Source organism: Tachyglossus aculeatus, chromosome 21 (assembly GCF_015852505.1).
Source record: "Tachyglossus aculeatus isolate mTacAcu1 chromosome 21, mTacAcu1.pri, whole genome shotgun sequence".
In the NCBI taxonomy this organism is placed as follows: Eukaryota; Metazoa; Chordata; class Mammalia; order Monotremata; family Tachyglossidae; genus Tachyglossus; species Tachyglossus aculeatus.
Genome location: NC_052086.1, coordinates 71,646,047 through 71,662,563, shown reverse-complemented (window position 1 = coordinate 71,662,563; position 16,517 = coordinate 71,646,047). Strand labels below are relative to the sequence as shown.

General features: G+C 41.3%; 1 protein-coding gene across 3 annotated transcripts in view; it reads left to right on the top strand.

Moving 5' to 3' along the window:
* GSPT1 (G1 to S phase transition 1) overlaps positions 1-14,883 on the top strand; it is a 36,559-nt gene extending 21,676 nt beyond the window's left edge. For all 3 annotated transcript variants that reach the window (XM_038762312.1, XM_038762311.1, XM_038762310.1), the window contains 11 exons: positions 363-396; positions 2,327-2,404; positions 5,001-5,181; positions 6,274-6,428; positions 6,907-7,047; positions 7,585-7,678; positions 8,108-8,188; positions 9,704-9,877; positions 10,585-10,674; positions 10,926-11,094; positions 13,037-14,883. In XM_038762312.1, coding sequence (XP_038618240.1) covers positions 363-396; positions 2,327-2,404; positions 5,001-5,181; positions 6,274-6,428; positions 6,907-7,047; positions 7,585-7,678; positions 8,108-8,188; positions 9,704-9,877; positions 10,585-10,674; positions 10,926-11,094; positions 13,037-13,089 — 1,250 coding nt within the window. In that variant the 3' untranslated portion in view covers positions 13,090-14,883. The remainder of the gene's footprint in view (positions 1-362; positions 397-2,326; positions 2,405-5,000; positions 5,182-6,273; positions 6,429-6,906; positions 7,048-7,584; positions 7,679-8,107; positions 8,189-9,703; positions 9,878-10,584; positions 10,675-10,925; positions 11,095-13,036) is intronic.
* The last annotated feature ends 1,634 nt before the right edge of the window (positions 14,884-16,517 follow it).

The window sequence follows — 16,517 nt, the reverse complement described above, 5'->3', positions numbered from 1 at the left end:
CCAGGGTGAATAGGCAGAATAATGTTATCGTTCTAAATTTCACTTCATGTTATTTTATTCAATTCTAATTGGCGGAATGCCTCAGCCTAATTTTGGAAGCATGCGGCCATTCACCCAAAGACAGCTACTGCCCCAAAATGAAAAACGGGTACATTTTTTGTTAATGGTTAGATTTAGGAGATAAAACTTAGAAGCTTAAGTAATGATCAGACTCAGAACTGAAATAGCCAGTGTCGTCTACTACTACTGCTACTGGTTTTAATTAAGTAAATATAGCAATAGTATCTGTGTTCCTTTTCACTGTGCTTTTTTTACTTTTTTTCACATCTGTAAAACGTTTGTGAACTTACTGTTTTCGTTAGATGCTGGCAAGTCTACCATTGGAGGACAGATCATGTAAGTAGAAAGCTTGTCTAACTGGTTTTATATTCTGAGAGGGGGAAATTTCCCTTTTATATGACTCTTCCTACCTACCGCACTGATGTTCTGGGCAGCAAATGTTGACTCAGTTCTTCAAACAAAATTACCACCAGTCTGACGCTCTGCTTTTGCTTGCCTGTTTGGTTGGACGTCTTCTCTCAATTCCTTGGTATTCAGGCTGCCTTATTTAATGATTTCAAATATCTAGGTAGCCCCCGCGTCAACCTTGAATTGCACTTGTCACTGGGTAGAGAATACTGCTCGAACCCCGTGGAGCTGCAGAAGGAAAGAAAATGTGTTTTTCAGTAAATAAAGGTGTGGACATGTGGTCTCAGTTTATTGGGGAAGGATTTATAAAATTGTGGTCTTCATGATTAAATTTCCTTAAACTCATTCAAAATCTGAAACTAAAAAGCAAGGAAACTGTCAGGAAGTAAAATATTGACTTTCAAAATGCAGCCTCAGCGTTCTGAACTGTTCATAAGCTAAACAGAGCAGGAAGGTATTCCAGAGTTAAGTACTTAGAGGTAATTCAAGATGTTTTTCTATCCTGTCTTTAAGATTCCCACTTTCAACAATCCACTCTAGAGCCTGAAAGCTTTCATCCGAATGCATTCCACATCTGAGGCATTCCCCACTGCCTAGAATACATATTCCCTTCTCTTTGCCAGTCATGTTACTTCCCTCTTCCCTGAATCCTTCCCACATCAGCCCTTTTTGGCCCAAATACGCTAACCACCTCAGGCTCTCTGTAGAGGACATAGCACACTTCTGATCTGCTTATCTTGTGTCTGCCCCAGAGCTTAGCAAAATGCATGGCTCCTAGGAGTAGTAGCAGTTATTGAGCACCCACTTGGTGAGAAGGGTGCTTTACAGGGACTAGAGAAATACACAATAAAATGACACATTCCCTGCCCTCAAATTGCTTACACTCTATCAGAGGAGGTAGGCAGAGCTCTTAGATATTGTGAGCCCCCTGAGGGCCAAAAGACCTTACTATTTCTAGTCTGTGTGCTTTTCCCAGTGCTTAGCACAGTGATGTGCAATCAATCAGTGGTATTTGTTGAGCACTTACTATGTGCAGAGCGCTTAGGAGAGTGTAATACAACAGAATTTGTGGGTATGTTCCTTGCCCACAATGAGCATACAGTCTAGATGGGGGAGGCGGGCATGAATATAAATGAATGATTTGTCATTTTTAATTTAAATGTGCATATAGTAAACAATAAGTACGGTTACTACTACATAACAGTAACATACACTATCCGTAGCACACAAAAGTAACATACAACATCTATAACATACGCAACAGCTAGACTGGTCAAAATACATTGAGTGGATTGTGTGTGGGTGTGTGTGCGAACGCACAGACACACTCTCGGGAGGGTACAGATAAATTCCGTAAGTGCAAGCGTAGATTTAAGGGATGCAGTGGCTCATGATGCTGGGAAGTTAATTGGCGATTGTTGGGAGGATGTGAGGGAAGCTGTGATCTGTCCGATGTGGGAGGGTTGAGGTTTCTAGCTGGGGTAAAAAAAAAAAAAAAGGCAGGAGGCGCGAGAAGGTACAGTTAGAAGATTCCAAAACAGGATATGAGTGCTGGGAAAATTAAAAGTGTTATATAGATTAGAGGGTTTTTTAAGTGCCTTATTCTATTAGCTGTTGTTTTAGATTTGTGGAATATTAGGTTTTGAACCTCGCGGGGGCATCAGTTGGATTCACCTTTGTAAAGCTAATATTGACATTTTAAAATAGGGCAGTTGTCTGAAATTGGAGTGTCTCTTGACAGCTTCTTCAAGGTTTGCCTCCGAGTTCACTGAGTAATGTGTCGATGACTAGACATAATTGCAGAGAAATTGAATTGCCCTGTATTTTAAAAGCTTTCTAAAACAATTTTGTTTTTCAGGTACTTGACAGGCATGGTTGACAAAAGAACGCTGGAGAAGTATGAAAGGGAAGCTAAAGAAAAAAATAGAGAAACCTGGTATGTAAGCCATTTAGTATGGTAAAGCGTAAAAACTAGACAGATGGTCTAATGATCTCTTGGAGGAAGTAGTGACACTGTGTTTTATTTCAAAGATCAGTCTGCCAATGCTCAAAACGAAAAATAAGCATAATTCTCCTCTGTGGCATCAGATTTTTCCTTCAACTTCAGTGAGCGTTTCGCTTTTTAGAAGGGGATTCTAGACTCCCTTTTTTTGCGTTAACCTTTAAACAGTTCTCCAAGATTGAATCCTCTCCATAGAGTTAGATCAGCGGTCTTTGTTCCCATTCAGTTTTGTCCTTAAGAGCTTGTTCAAAATGTCTCATTATTCAGAATCTTAGGTAAATAATCTCGCTGTGAGCCTTGGCAAAAGTTCCTGCCTGTAAAGTTGAAACAGAGATAGTGATCCAGGCGGTATTCGTTATTAATAGTGTGTGAAATTTTGCCTAAGCGTACTTACACAGTGAAACTGTTACACAGAAGCTCATGATTCCTATGGCAGTATTTACTCTGCCATATTATATTTTCATTATAAATTGTCATCCTAGTTAGAATATTACTTTTACTGTTTTAATATGTGTTAGGATCACTGGAGTGGTTGTCTGTGGGATCATTGAAATTGAATTTCCAGCGGCCTGAAATCTCAGCTATATGGGTCATATTGCTATGGTGTTTGGGGTGTTTTTTTGTTTCGTTTTCTTTGAAGGGTTTTTTTTTTCTTTCCATAAAAATTCTCTCTCTTAAATAAGAAAGGATGGCCAGAAGGGGTAATTAAATCTTGAAAGATTGGGTGAAATATGAATTTGGAATTCAGTAGAAACCCTGGCATCTTCAACTTGTCCTTCTAAGCCGGGTTCAAGCTCTTCAGTGTGATGTCTTTGGCAAAACACTTGTTCTTTGTACCTAGGGTATGGAATTTGTTGGTTTTGCCACGTTTTTTCATAGCACTTTCACTGCCAAAGTGGATTGAAGATGATTTACAAATTCACCTCAGTTCTGTTATGGAAAACTTATCAGTTTAGCTCATCGTGTGATGAATCATCAATATCTCAGTGTTGCCTATAGAATAATAATTGTGGTGTTGAAGTGCTTTCCATGTGCCAAACACATAGAATCAACAAGTATTTTAGAATATAATGTCTGGAAGGTTTGGGCATTTTAAAATGTGGCATGGCTGGTGGGGGATTTTTGCGGGTGTGGGAGTAGGGGGGTTTGTTATGTTTTTCCCTAGGGGTTGGTAGTGGTCCCCTTCTTCCACTCTTTAAGAATTTCTGTGGACGGCTGGTACCTGTGGTCATTTTTGCCTTGTTTCTGTGTAATTATTCTTGTCGTTTAGAGCCATCTCTCCAAGACCGAGATTTGTATATTGTTTACTTTGAGGTCAATATCTGAGTCAAGTTAAGCAAATTATGTTGTCAGTAGTTACCGAGTGCTTACTCTGTCCAGAACTCTGTGGTACTCAGTACTTGGAAGAGTAATTTGAAGTTAATACACGTGATCCCTGCCCTCAAGAAATTTCCGGTCTGTTGAGGGAGGCAGACATTAAAGTGAATTTCAAGGGGGGAAGCAACAGTGTTAAAAGATGTGTACCATTAGAGCGCTATGAGGTCCAAGTGCTTGATTGTTTGTGTCATCCAGAAATGTCAGTACTGTTATCAAAGGAATGCTTGCAGTGAGGGTTAAAATCATAAAAGCTAAGGTAAAACTATGTTTCATTTAAAACCTGAGTTTCTTGTAAAATACGTAAAGGTATTTTGAAAAAAAAGAAAGAAAAAACCTGAACCATCCATTTCCTATTTATAGCAAATCCTGTGGAAGTAGTTGGGTATTGGGATGTCAGAATATGAGCTTTAAAAGTCTTAGGTGATTTTACAAAATAGATTTTCTCTAATGGTTCCCATAGATTAAGCTGTTCTGGAAGTGTTTTCCTGGGGGATCTGCTATGCCTGAGGTCAACTATGAGAGAACACTATCACTACTAGTGTCCATACAGTGGTTTGTGTTATGGGTTCTTTGGTGTTTCAAACTCTCATAATTCATCCATATGAACATTTGGACTGTTATTTCAATCAATCAGTGGTATTTACTGAGCACATACTATGTGCAGAGCATTGTAAAAGTAATAATTATGGTATTAAGTGCTTACAACGTGCCAGGCGCTGTCCTAAGCACTGGGGTTTGGACACAGGCCCTGCCCCTTATGGGGCTCACAGTCTCAAGCCCCATTTTCCAGATGAGGTCATTGAGGCACAGAGAAGTAAGTGACTTGCCCAAGGTCACACAGCAAACCAGTGGTAGAGCTGGGATTAGAACCCCTGACCTTCTGACTCTCGGGCCGTGCTCTCTCCACTCCGCCATGCTGCTTCGCTGTTCTAAGCACTTGCTAGTCGTACGACAGACTTAGCAGATGTGTTCCCTGGCCATAACAAGTTTAAAATCTATTTGTGAGGGATATATTGTATTTGTCAAACAGTTAAGATACTGAACCACCATTACACGTAAGTGATGTTTTCATGTGGAAAAAGGAAAGGCCGTTTTGCCCCAGGTGTGAGCCTACATGCTGAATAACGTGAGCCTTGATTTGTTTCTCTTTCAGGTACTTGTCTTGGGCCTTAGACACAAACCAGGAGGAACGGGACAAAGGTAAAACAGTAGAAGTGGGGCGAGCGTACTTCGAAACAGAAAAGAAGCACTTCACAATTCTAGATGCTCCCGGGCACAAGAGCTTTGTTCCCAATATGATTGGTGGTGCTTCTCAAGCTGATCTGGCTGTACTGGTAAGCATTGCTTATTCACCGTATTACAGATTTCGATGCCCTCATTTTTATCCTGATGGCCTCAAGTTTTCCCCTGGGGGCCTGATGTCCCCTCAGGGGTTCACAAGCCTGAAGGGAGTAGAGCCATTGTGCCCCTTTACGGTCCTACAATCAGTCATCATTTTGGGACTTCAGCTGGCAAAGCTGATCTTGCAGCTTGATAAGCCAGTGAAAGAGTAGGCCGTGAACCTGCTTTCTTTTGAATTATTACAAAGTAATTCATTCTAATAGAAGCTGGATTCTTGGTTTACAGAAAAGAAGCACCTCTTTTGTGCTGCTCAATAATCGAAATAATTCCATTAACCCTAAAACCTGGGTTTTTATTCCCAGCTCCACCACCTGCCTGCCGTGAGACCTTGGGCCAGTCACTTAACTTCTCTGTGCCTCAGTTTCGTCATACAGTGGAGATAAAATATCAGTTCTCTCTCCCCCTTAGACCCTGAGCCCCGGGTAGGACAGGGATTGTGCCTGACCTGTTATATATTTACTTACCTCAGTGCTTGGCACCTGGTGAGCACTTAACATATACCTTTATTGTTGTTTTTATCATCACGGCTGCACCTTAATACTGTTATTGGGCAGTCTTGAGAAACAGCATGGACCTGAAATTAGCTAACCAGCACTTAGAACAGTGCTTGACCCATAGTGAGCACTTAACAAATACCACAACAATAACAAAGCAATCGTTGAACCAGCGGGAACTACTGTTGCCAAGGCTTGTGTTAATTTAACACTTCTTCGTTATAGCTGAGATTAGTTCTGTTCACAATATTCAGGTACTTGAACTGAAGTCCCAAAAACACGTGTAGTCTTTTGCTTCCTTTCCTCATTTCTTTTCTTATCAATTAATTCATTCAGTCGTATTTATTGAGCGCTTACTGTATGCAGAGCACTGTACTAAGCACTTGGGAAGTACAAGTCGGCAACATATAGAGAAGGTCCCTACCCAATAAAGGGAATTCTGATGTGGTTTTAAAGTATGGAACATTTTAATGCTGGTGGTGGAGGTATAGAAGAATAAACAGGGTCGTGTCTTTCCTTTGCCTATCACAGGTAATCTCGGCCAGAAAAGGCGAGTTTGAAACTGGATTCGAAAAAGGTGGCCAGACAAGAGAGCATGCCATGTTGGCTAAAACAGCAGGTGTAAAACACTTGATAGTGCTTATTAATAAGATGGATGATCCGACAGTAAACTGGAGTAATGAAAGGTTAGTCTGCCCTGTCGAAATTTCTTCCAGATGTAAATTTCTGTATTTTGGCAATCATATTATAAAAAGAGATGCGTGTTTCTGCTCAAGGTTAAGTACCATCAGTAGATCACAGCTGGGTCGTAGCAATAGAAATCAGACTGTGTTGTCTACGTTGCAGCATAACCAAAGAAATGACCTGAAAGCCAGAACCGTAGTTGCTTTTTCAGGTCCAGGTGATCACGTAAGGAGTCCCAGCTCAACTCTGACTGCCTAAATGTTGATGGAAGTCCAAGAACATCCACAGTAGAGCTGGGAGTTGAATCCTCTGTCTTTCTTACTTTCTGCAGCCAACTTTCTGCTGGCTGCTTAGCTCACAGAGTGATAGTTCCACCTTGTAATGAGTGATGAATATCTGATTATTGTCAGCAATAGTGAAGCTAGGATTGGTGTGTTCCTTTTTTTTTTACAATTCATTCTTACTACTAAATATTTGTAGATACGAAGAATGTAAAGAGAAGCTGGTGCCATTTTTGAAAAAGGTCGGCTTCAATCCCAAAAAGGATATTCACTTTATGCCCTGCTCAGGCCTGACGGGAGCGAATCTTAAAGAGCAAGCAGATTTCTGCCCTTGGTATATGTAAGTATCTTTTCATAGTTGGTTTACCTGTAGTTTTGCAATTTTGGTATTTAAATCTAGGCAGCAGTCAATCAGTGGTATTACTAAGCTGATACCCAGTGTGGAGCACACTGTACTCAGCACTTGGGAGAGTATGATGTACCTTCCCTCAAGAAGCGTACAGTCTAGAGGCACTACCAGAGATCTGGAAAATGGAGTTGCTTTTTTCCTCTCATTCTCCAGGAAGGTGGTCGAGGTTAGTGGAGTATAAACCACCGATAGCTCTTTTGGCCACACCTTTAAAATCTAGTCTTTTGATCACTACAGATGCTTTTTTGCAAAAATATTTCTATCCTGAATTTGATTTCTGTTCTCCAATATGAGAGAGTAACCCAGATCCTAAAGAAGGAAACAGAGCATAATAAGGCTGCTTCAGTGAAAGTGTTGCTGCGGATCTTGGCCTTTATAATGTCGCCTGTCTTTTATCACAGAAGTTTTCCCAAATCGTCATCCAGGGCGACTACCGCAGTTGTAAATAAATGTGTTTTGTCTTTTCAGTGGGTTACCGTTTATTCCGTATCTGGATAATTTGCCAAACTTCAACAGATCCGTTGATGGACCAATCAGGCTGCCAATAGTGGATAAATACAAGGTATTGAACCAAATAGAGATCAGTAGTCGGGACGCTCCAATTCTACATTCCGTTCTCCCACAGAACTGTCACTCGCCCTTCCCACATTCAGCATCGTGTGATTTATAGTGTTAAATGGCAGGCTGCATCAGTAGCCTAACGTAAAATACCGTTTCCAATTTTGTACACAATCAGTTTTCAGTTCTCCCATTTCCCCTTTAATTCCTTTCATTATAATCCTTCCAAACTAAACGCGCGTCGTCTCTAACCCCTTCACTAACCCTTTGGGTGCAAAACAGGATAAGGATTTGACTGGGATTGTTTTGCATTTGAGATTGGGTAGTGTTTTCAGGTGAGTTGGGTGGTATCTGCAGTCAGTCCAGAAAATATGAAGACTGTTTTGTTGGTTTCGGGCCTCTTAATGATGCACTGTTTTTTTCATTTATAAAGGATATGGGCACCGTGGTCCTGGGTAAGCTGGAATCAGGTTCCATTTGTAAAGGACAGCAGCTTGTGATGATGCCAAACAAGGTATGCATGGTAGCTTGTGACCTCTGTGAGGTTTAGGCTATTTCCCATTGATTTTTTTTTTTGAATAACAGTGAAGAATGGAAACAGTGCCTTCATTGTGTGAAAATAATGAAGTATTTCTCTCACTCTGCACACTTTTCCTCTTCCACTTCCGGGTTACTTCCCCAGTCTCCTTATATTTGTCTTTCCCTCTCTCCTCTCTGTCCTTCATTTTTTGTTTCCCTGCTTCCCAGCTCCCATCTTATAAACTTGTGGTCCTGTCAGTAGAATAGTAGTGGAATTTGTTAAGTGCTTTCTCTGTGCAGAGCACTGTACTAAGCACTGATTAAAAGTAGACCAGTCCTTGGCCTTCCAAGGGACTCTCAAGTATAAGGATTGGGGATGGAGAGGGATTGTTGGGAACGGGTGCACAAAGAAGACTCCTTAAGACCAAGGATCGTGTCTACATACTATATTTTATTCTCCTAGATGCTTAGTAGAGTCCTGCATACACTAAGCGCTCAAATACCATTGATTGATTGATTGATTGTGTATTTTTTATGTAGTTGTATTCGCTGTTATTCATTTTCTTGGGTGTTTGGTTATTCATTTGAGCTTGTGTGAGGTGGAGATTAGAGTCATTGTTTGGGTATGACATTCATACCTCCATACCTTTCTTCCACGCATCCCTTTCCATTCCCAGGCTCATGGAGCAGTTGTACATTCAGCAGTAGTGGTCACAGCAAAAGTTCTGGTGTCTTCAGGGAAACGGGCCTGTTCCCTGCCCTATCTCCATTCCCCGTGCACAAAACACCTCAGTCCATCATCCAGATTTCTTGGAGATGGGTGAGGGTGCTCTTGGAAGAAGGTATCTGGGGGTGGAGAGGAGCAGCTCTTCAAAGCCCGAATACATTTTACAGTTGCTACGTGCCGTTTTGGGGAGTTTTTTTAGGCACCTACCCTCAAAGGAACAAGATAATTAAGAATTTTAGTGCCTTTTAAAAAGCATTTAAAGTGTTTCAGAGAGAGAGGGCAACTTTTCATTTTGAGCACAGGGATGCACTTGGGTCGTAGCAAAGAGGAAGGGGGAGAGGGCAGAGAGTCTCCGGGTTGGGAAGTAACACGGTAACTCCGCATCCCCACAGTGGCGTGTTCCTAATCTCTCACTGGCTGTGGCCCCGGTGTACGGTTTCAGGGGGTGGTCATCGCACACCTCACGGATGTACCCCAAAAAAGAACATTTGGGGATGAGGGGAGCGATAGGAGCTGGAGAGACAAGGAGGGTGCACATGGTCAGAAGAGTCCCAAGGAATAAGGAAGGGAAGGGATGAAGTGGTTGGGTAGGGTGGTGTTGGTGGAGCGTTGGACAGAAGGACGAACCTGTAGTGTGATTTTTTTTCATTTCCCGAAGGGCCCGGCCATCATGTCGGGCTGGATCATTCGTGTCATTCCATTCTAGAGAATATCATATAGCGAAGAGAAAAAAAAAAGCGTTGCATTTGATCATCCGAAAATCCCAATCTTGGTTTCTTTAAGCACAACGTGGAGGTTCTTGGAATCCTTTCTGATGATGTCGAAACTGAGTCTGTAGCCCCAGGTGAAAACCTCAAGATTAGACTGAAAGGAATCGAAGAGGAGGAGATCCTTCCAGGATTCATACTTTGTGATCCTAATAATCTCTGCCATTCTGGACGTACATTCGATGCCCAGGTAAATCACTCTCGACGATACTTGGACTTTTAATTTTTCCCTTTTGAGGGAATTTTCATCCTGTGACACTTTGTCTCTAACTGCCATTGTGTATTTTTATTTGCCGTCAAGGCTGTCTTATTGCAGTACCTGCAATTTGTATAGGGTTTTCATTTTTCCAAAGCCCCATCTCCTTTTTATCCTCACTCTAGCACCTGGAGGAAAGGAGAAGCAGGTTTCTCTTCCCATTTTAGAGCTGGGGAAACGGAGGCAGGGGCGCTTGAGTGGTTTATCCAAGGTTCACAGCGGCTTGGTGGCGGAGCCAGGGGTAAAATCCAGGTCTCCTGTGTAGCACACCTGCACACACTCTTTCCAGTAGATCATACTCCAGGGGAAGGGATAAAACAAGCCCTCTTGGAGTGAGTGAAAGCCACCAAAACTGACTGTGCCTAGGATAGAGACCAGCAGGGTCTCAGCGAGAGTTGCCTCTGAGACAACCTCATTAGAAATGCACTTATAAAGGTAAGCTGCTTTTTTTTTTTTTCTGATTCAGTGCTTCTTTTGTGTTCTTCCATTGGAGGAGGGCCAAAAAAAAAAAAATCCACAAAGAGGGTGGAATTTGTGTTGTATTTTGTCCATTTTTATGCCAGGCCTGTTACACCGACATTCATATCTGCTCAATATCCCCAAAACAAAGTCAGTATTGAATATTCTTGTTTGTTTTTCAGATAGTGATTATCGAGCACAAGTCCATCATCTGCCCAGGTTATAATGCCGTGCTGCACATTCATACCTGTATCGAGGAAGTCGAGATAACAGTGAGTGGATTTTTTACGATGGAGATTCCCCATAAAACGGCCTCAATCCATTGCGAAAAGTTTTGCTTCAGGGATAGCCGTCCTGGAAAACGAAGGCCTGATCTTAATTTCATTCATTCATTTGATCGTATTTATTAAGGGCTTACTGTGTGCAGAGCACTGTACTAATCACTTGGGAAAGTACGATTTCTGTTGCTGCACAGCTCAGGACATGTCGTTTCTAAAAATACCTCTTCCTCTTTCTCGGGTAGGCCTTAATCTGCTTGGTAGACAAAAAATCAGGAGAGAAAAGTAAGACACGACCCCGTTTTGTGAAACAAGATCAAGTATGCATTGCCCGTTTAAGGACAGCAGGAACCATCTGCCTTGAGACATTCAAAGATTTCCCTCAAATGGGTCGTTTTACCTTGCGAGACGAGGGTAAGAGTTGTATGTAATGCTGGATAATTATGTTCTTCTTGGGTGCTGTTTTGTTTTTAATCAGTGGTATTTATTGAACGCTAACTATGTGCAGAGCACTGTACTAAACATTTAGGAGAGTACAATACAACAGTAGCAGACACATTCCCTGCCCTTAACACCTACAATCTAGAGGATAGGCTTTTAAGATTCCCATGCTTTTATGTTTAATACAGTTCACCTTTTGGAGAGTTTTATTAGTTGGGTTAAGATATGTCCTGAAGTAATCCAGTATTTTAATCATACAACCAAAAAGTAGTCTCTGACTGAAAATTAGCATTTGGGGCACAACGAAGATATTTGTACTTTACTTGCAAGTATAAAACCTTTTGGGAACTTAAGCCCGTACAACTCCCATCAAGTGAAATATAATTTGCTTGCTAAGTTATATAGGCCTCTGTCACTGAAATAAATCAGCGATAGTCCCATTTAACTTTGCTTAATGATGTTTTCACCAGAAAGAATATACACGTGTTGGATGATGGGCTCTTATTGATTCTTGTTTGTACCCGTGGTAGTGTGGTTCACTGAGATTCTTATACCAATGGTTACAACGGTTTATTAGTATTTAGAAGTGGATCACAAGATACTAAGCTTCCACTTTTTTGGGGCTTCAAGCATAAGCCTCCGTCGAATCTGTGGAAGTTAGGATTTCCCAGTTTATAGGGGATTCACCGATCATTTTGTTAAACTCCAACCCTTTAGCTCATGGATTTGCTTAAGGGCAACTGTGGTTTTGTCATTTTACACTCATTATTTCGTTTCCATGCTTCTGGTCCAATTCACACTCCCAGGTGATGGTACCTTCTTAGCTCTGTTTTAGAAGAGGAATCTCGAGCCAAAGTCACTGTAGGTGTCATTCTGAACTTGGAGAAAGCAGACCAGTAGAGGAAAGAGGGAAAATGTAACTTTCATCCCAAAGCGTACCGTGGCTTCCTGAACGAAGAGTTCCTAAAATAATCCTTTGTTGACATTTTTCATATTTGGTGCATGTATTGGATGAGATTTAATAATCAGATGTGCCGATTTCCCCCTGATCATTTAGTAGTAATTGTCCTCTTTATCTTGCTAATCTCTTCTTTTAAGCCCTTGCCTAGGCCCTGCTTTGACTCTACTCACTGTACACACGCATAGAGAACAGGAAATCCTTACATAAAGAATGTGCCCCAGGTTAGGCCAGAGGATCCTGAAAACCCTGAACGTCTGCTCCTCTAGCCACAGCTCCCTACTGACATTTTTTTGAACGGTATTTAAGTGCTTAACATGCACCAGATGCTGGAGAAGATACAAGTTAATTAGGTTGGACACGGTCCCTGCCCCACAGGGGGCTCACAGTCTTAACCCCCATTTCCAGTTGAGGTAACTGAGGCACGGAGAAGTCACACAGCAGGTGACAGAGCCGGGATTACAGCCTAGAGCCTTCTGACTCCCAAGCCCGGGCTCTATCCACTAGGCCACGCTGCCTCTTTTGTTTTTATTTTGTCCTCGTCCCCTTATTCTGTTTTCATGTTTTAGTGGAAACAGACAGCTCAATAAATACGATTGAAAGAAAGAAAGAAAGAAAGACACATCTGGGGCAATCCTCTCCCCCGCCTCTGTTCGTAGATTGTGTTTCTCTCGGGGGACGGGGTCCGCCGGCTTTAATTCCCACCTGAATACTCTCAGCGCTTAGCACAGTGTTCGTCACAGGTGCTGTCACTGCTAGGATCATTGATAGTTTTCCATTCTACCAGTTAGCCAATACGACGTTGTCTAATTAAAAGCGGTACTTTTGAAGTTAGTCAAAAGATTGGCTCTGTTGTCGGAAAAACCATTTTGTGGACTGGGAAGACTTTCCGTTGACTAATGAAAAGGTACTTTTCTTTTTTTTTTTTTTTTTCTTTCTTGTCTTTTTGACTTTTAGGCAAGACCATTGCAATTGGAAAAGTTCTGAAACTGGTTCCAGAGAAGGACTAAGCATTTTTCTTGATGACCCTGCACAATACTGTGAGGAAAATTGACTCTGCAAAAGCCTACTTCACACCGCCTTCTCTTATTTTCTGCCCATTGATAAACTTTTCCCATATTTTGCAAAGACAAATTTCACAGCAAAAGTCCACATTATGTCAGCTTTCTCATATTGAGAGCTCTGCTATGCCACTGTTTAATTTACCCCAGAGTTTTGGTTTTTATTTGTTGTTGTTTTGTTTTGGGTTTGGGGGCTTTTTTTTTTCTTGGTTTCGGTTTGGTTTTTTTTTCCCCTCCCAAATTCTGCTTCCTTGGACAGATTCGGCAATAGCTTTGTAAGTGATGTGGACATAATTGCCTACAAAAATGAACACCTAAAGGAATTTTTTTTTTTTTCGTTTTTCATTTTTCCCCTTTGACACATTTAGACATCTTTTTTTTTCCCAGGCAGATCATTCAGAATGTGCGAGTGTGTGTGCACATGTTACAAAGACAACGACCATGTTAATAAAATATTCAATTTGAAACCCTTTTCGGTATTTGAATTGCTTTTGAATAATGTTTTTTATCTGGATGTAACACTGTTGCATTAGCTTTTTAACTTCCAAGTAATCGAATACGTTCTATTACTTGGCCTTTTCTAAACCACCCCCTCCCACCTATCCACCCACTGTTTTAAATGAGGCATTTACAAACAAACAACATTCAAGTTTGTATCCAAGAAAAACAATTTAGTCTTGTCCCTTCCTTTTGGTGGTTAATACATGAGTAAAATTAAATACCTTTATGCAAATGACACTGCTTTCTTTTAGTTTGCATCCGTTCATATACTGCCAAATTATGAGATTTTAACGTAACGTAAATATAATAAATTATTAAAATGATCAAAGATATCATGCCATGTCTTTAGAGGTACGGCATGATGAAAATCTTTTGGGGGGAAATTAACTAATCAGGAAAATGAATGGGATTCGCAAAGAAGGAAACTTGCGGCAGTCCTGCCTCCATTTGTTTTTATTAAGAGCTGCAGCTGAGGCGTAAACGGGGTCAGTTAAGAGTGCCAGTTCTACGAGTTACTCAATCCATCACTTCATATCGGTAACTTTGAAGGCTGGGTAATGCTTGATGTTTACAGGGGATTTCGAATCGAGCAAGTAAATGGTGTATTTAAAATCGTAAGCGTTTGCACAGGTTGAAAGTCAAAGTGAGACGCAGAGAATCGAGCAGAGTCTGTAAATTTCTCATCAACAGTTTGAACTTAAAAACTGCAAGTTATTTTGAGACTATAAACCAAATATGTTGACAACAATTTGAGTGAACTAAGTATTGCAGCGCTAGTTATTTGTAGATTGAAGGTTGACTGTCTACCCTCAGTACCGCGATTCCAATTTTTTTCTTTTTCTTTTTTAATAAACGAAATGGGAATTGGGAGATCAATTCGAAGTATGACCGGAAATCCTCTGGATTAGTGTCGCCATTCGGGGACGAGTCAACTATTTTAGGGTGTCAGTTTCCCCTAAAATAAGATACTTTGAAACTGTACATTTAAATAATGACGAGTCTCCCTGAAACCTTCCCTCAGAGAAAAAGGCTGCCGTCCAGGTAGTATTTCCATATGCAAAATTCAAATTTCAACCAATTTAACACTTTTTGTTTCTTTGTAACTGTGGAACTCCCATTCATTTCACTTATAAAGGCTACATTGTATGGACAGAGCCAAGTTATTGTCCTTCAGTTTCGTATGATTACACTTGTAGCTACCGTAATGCATGAAATTTAAATAAATTTTATTATGTCTGCAAATCTCTGGGCTTTTATTTTTCTGGGAAATCAAAGCTTAGGCACTTTTTGTATTGTCAGGTTAAAGCAGAACACTGGCAGTCTCATGGAACTAAAAGCAATCTGAATGTTAAATAATCACCTTCCAAAGATCATTGTCCACTTTGGATATTTTTTTATATCCAAAGAGAAAAGCTTCTCTTGACGAATTGACACTTCCAAAAATGTGCTTATTGCCAAGACTGGAGGGATGACGGTTAAGGAAATGTACCACTGAGGTTATAACTAATTCCTAACGTAATTGAACATATTGAAAAATCACTGGATTGCAGTTAAATTGTGAAATTTTAAGAATACCTTTTCACATCGGGTCAGTGTCTAGGGAGTTTTTAGAGTCAACTGAGTCGATCGTGAATAGAAGAAATGTGAAAACGGACTGGCTGACAAATCGGGGTGGATAAATTGCTTATTTTCTCAAATCTCAAACATTTCAACAGAAAGGCAGTGCGTTGTAATACACCCTGCTCCCACCCTCCCCTTACATCGAGCCTGGTTGATGCCTCTTTTGATTTGGGTGGGGAAATGAGAAATTAAGCTACGTTAGCGGTATGCGGAATCATGGCGATGGTAGACGTGTAACTCCAAATCAATCCAAGCTGTGTATATTTTTCTTGTCATTGCAGAGTCTTCTACAACCTTCATGTATCTTAGTAGCCAGTGACAAGGCCAAAGCCAAGGCGGTTAGGTACTGGTTTCGATGTGAAGCCTAAACAGTTTGGTTTGTTTCTCTTTAGCATAGAACGGTGTCGACTGATAATCTTCCTTGAGAGCTCCTCAGCCATTGCATCTCTTTAGAGCAACCGGTGAACATTCTAGATTATTTCAAGTGCAGCCTTAAAAAATTCTTGTGATGACTGAAGTGTGAGGGGAGGAGGAGAGGCGGCGACCAGCTGCTTTGTTTTGGATTCGAGTGCTGTTGCTGATACGGGGTTCATCCGTGTAATAAACTTCTAAATGCCATTTGAAAATCCTTATTTCTGTGGGGAGGGGAGGAAATCATAGTCATCGCTTTGATTTTAAAAGGGGATTTGTCGAGCCGTGAGGGGAAAAAATAACGACGCAGTCATCGCTTTGATTTTAAAAGAGGATTTGTCGAGCCATAATAACAGAAAATTCACGTGGAGAATTGAGAGTCGGACTGATGGTGTAGCCACGAAGTAACCCGTATCGACTGACAACTGTTAGTAGTGATCTGGAACGGTTTTAGCCCGTGTTTGTCTGGTTTTGAATCGGAAGCCTTGGTGGTGTATGTAATGATGGAATGCAAGACTCCTTTTAATGTTCTATAGAAGAGTCCGGACGTGAGCTAATACGTTCTTGTCTCCCAGTTCACAAGTCGGAAGGCTCCGAGGACCGCACACAACATGGGACATCGAGGGTGCGTTTGAACGACCGTGGCAGTTAACCCCTCGGCTGGAGCCTTCCACCTATTTTGGGTGGTCGAACTTTCATCCAGACAGGGTTTCCTCCCCGGGAGTCCCGACGAAGGATTTACTCCCGCGATGAACCGTGGGAGGGTTTAACCTCCCAACAGCGGCCTGTAAGCGCCCGTGGTGATCTTCAACAGCAGTAGCCGGGTGCCCTCCGCCGTGGAAATT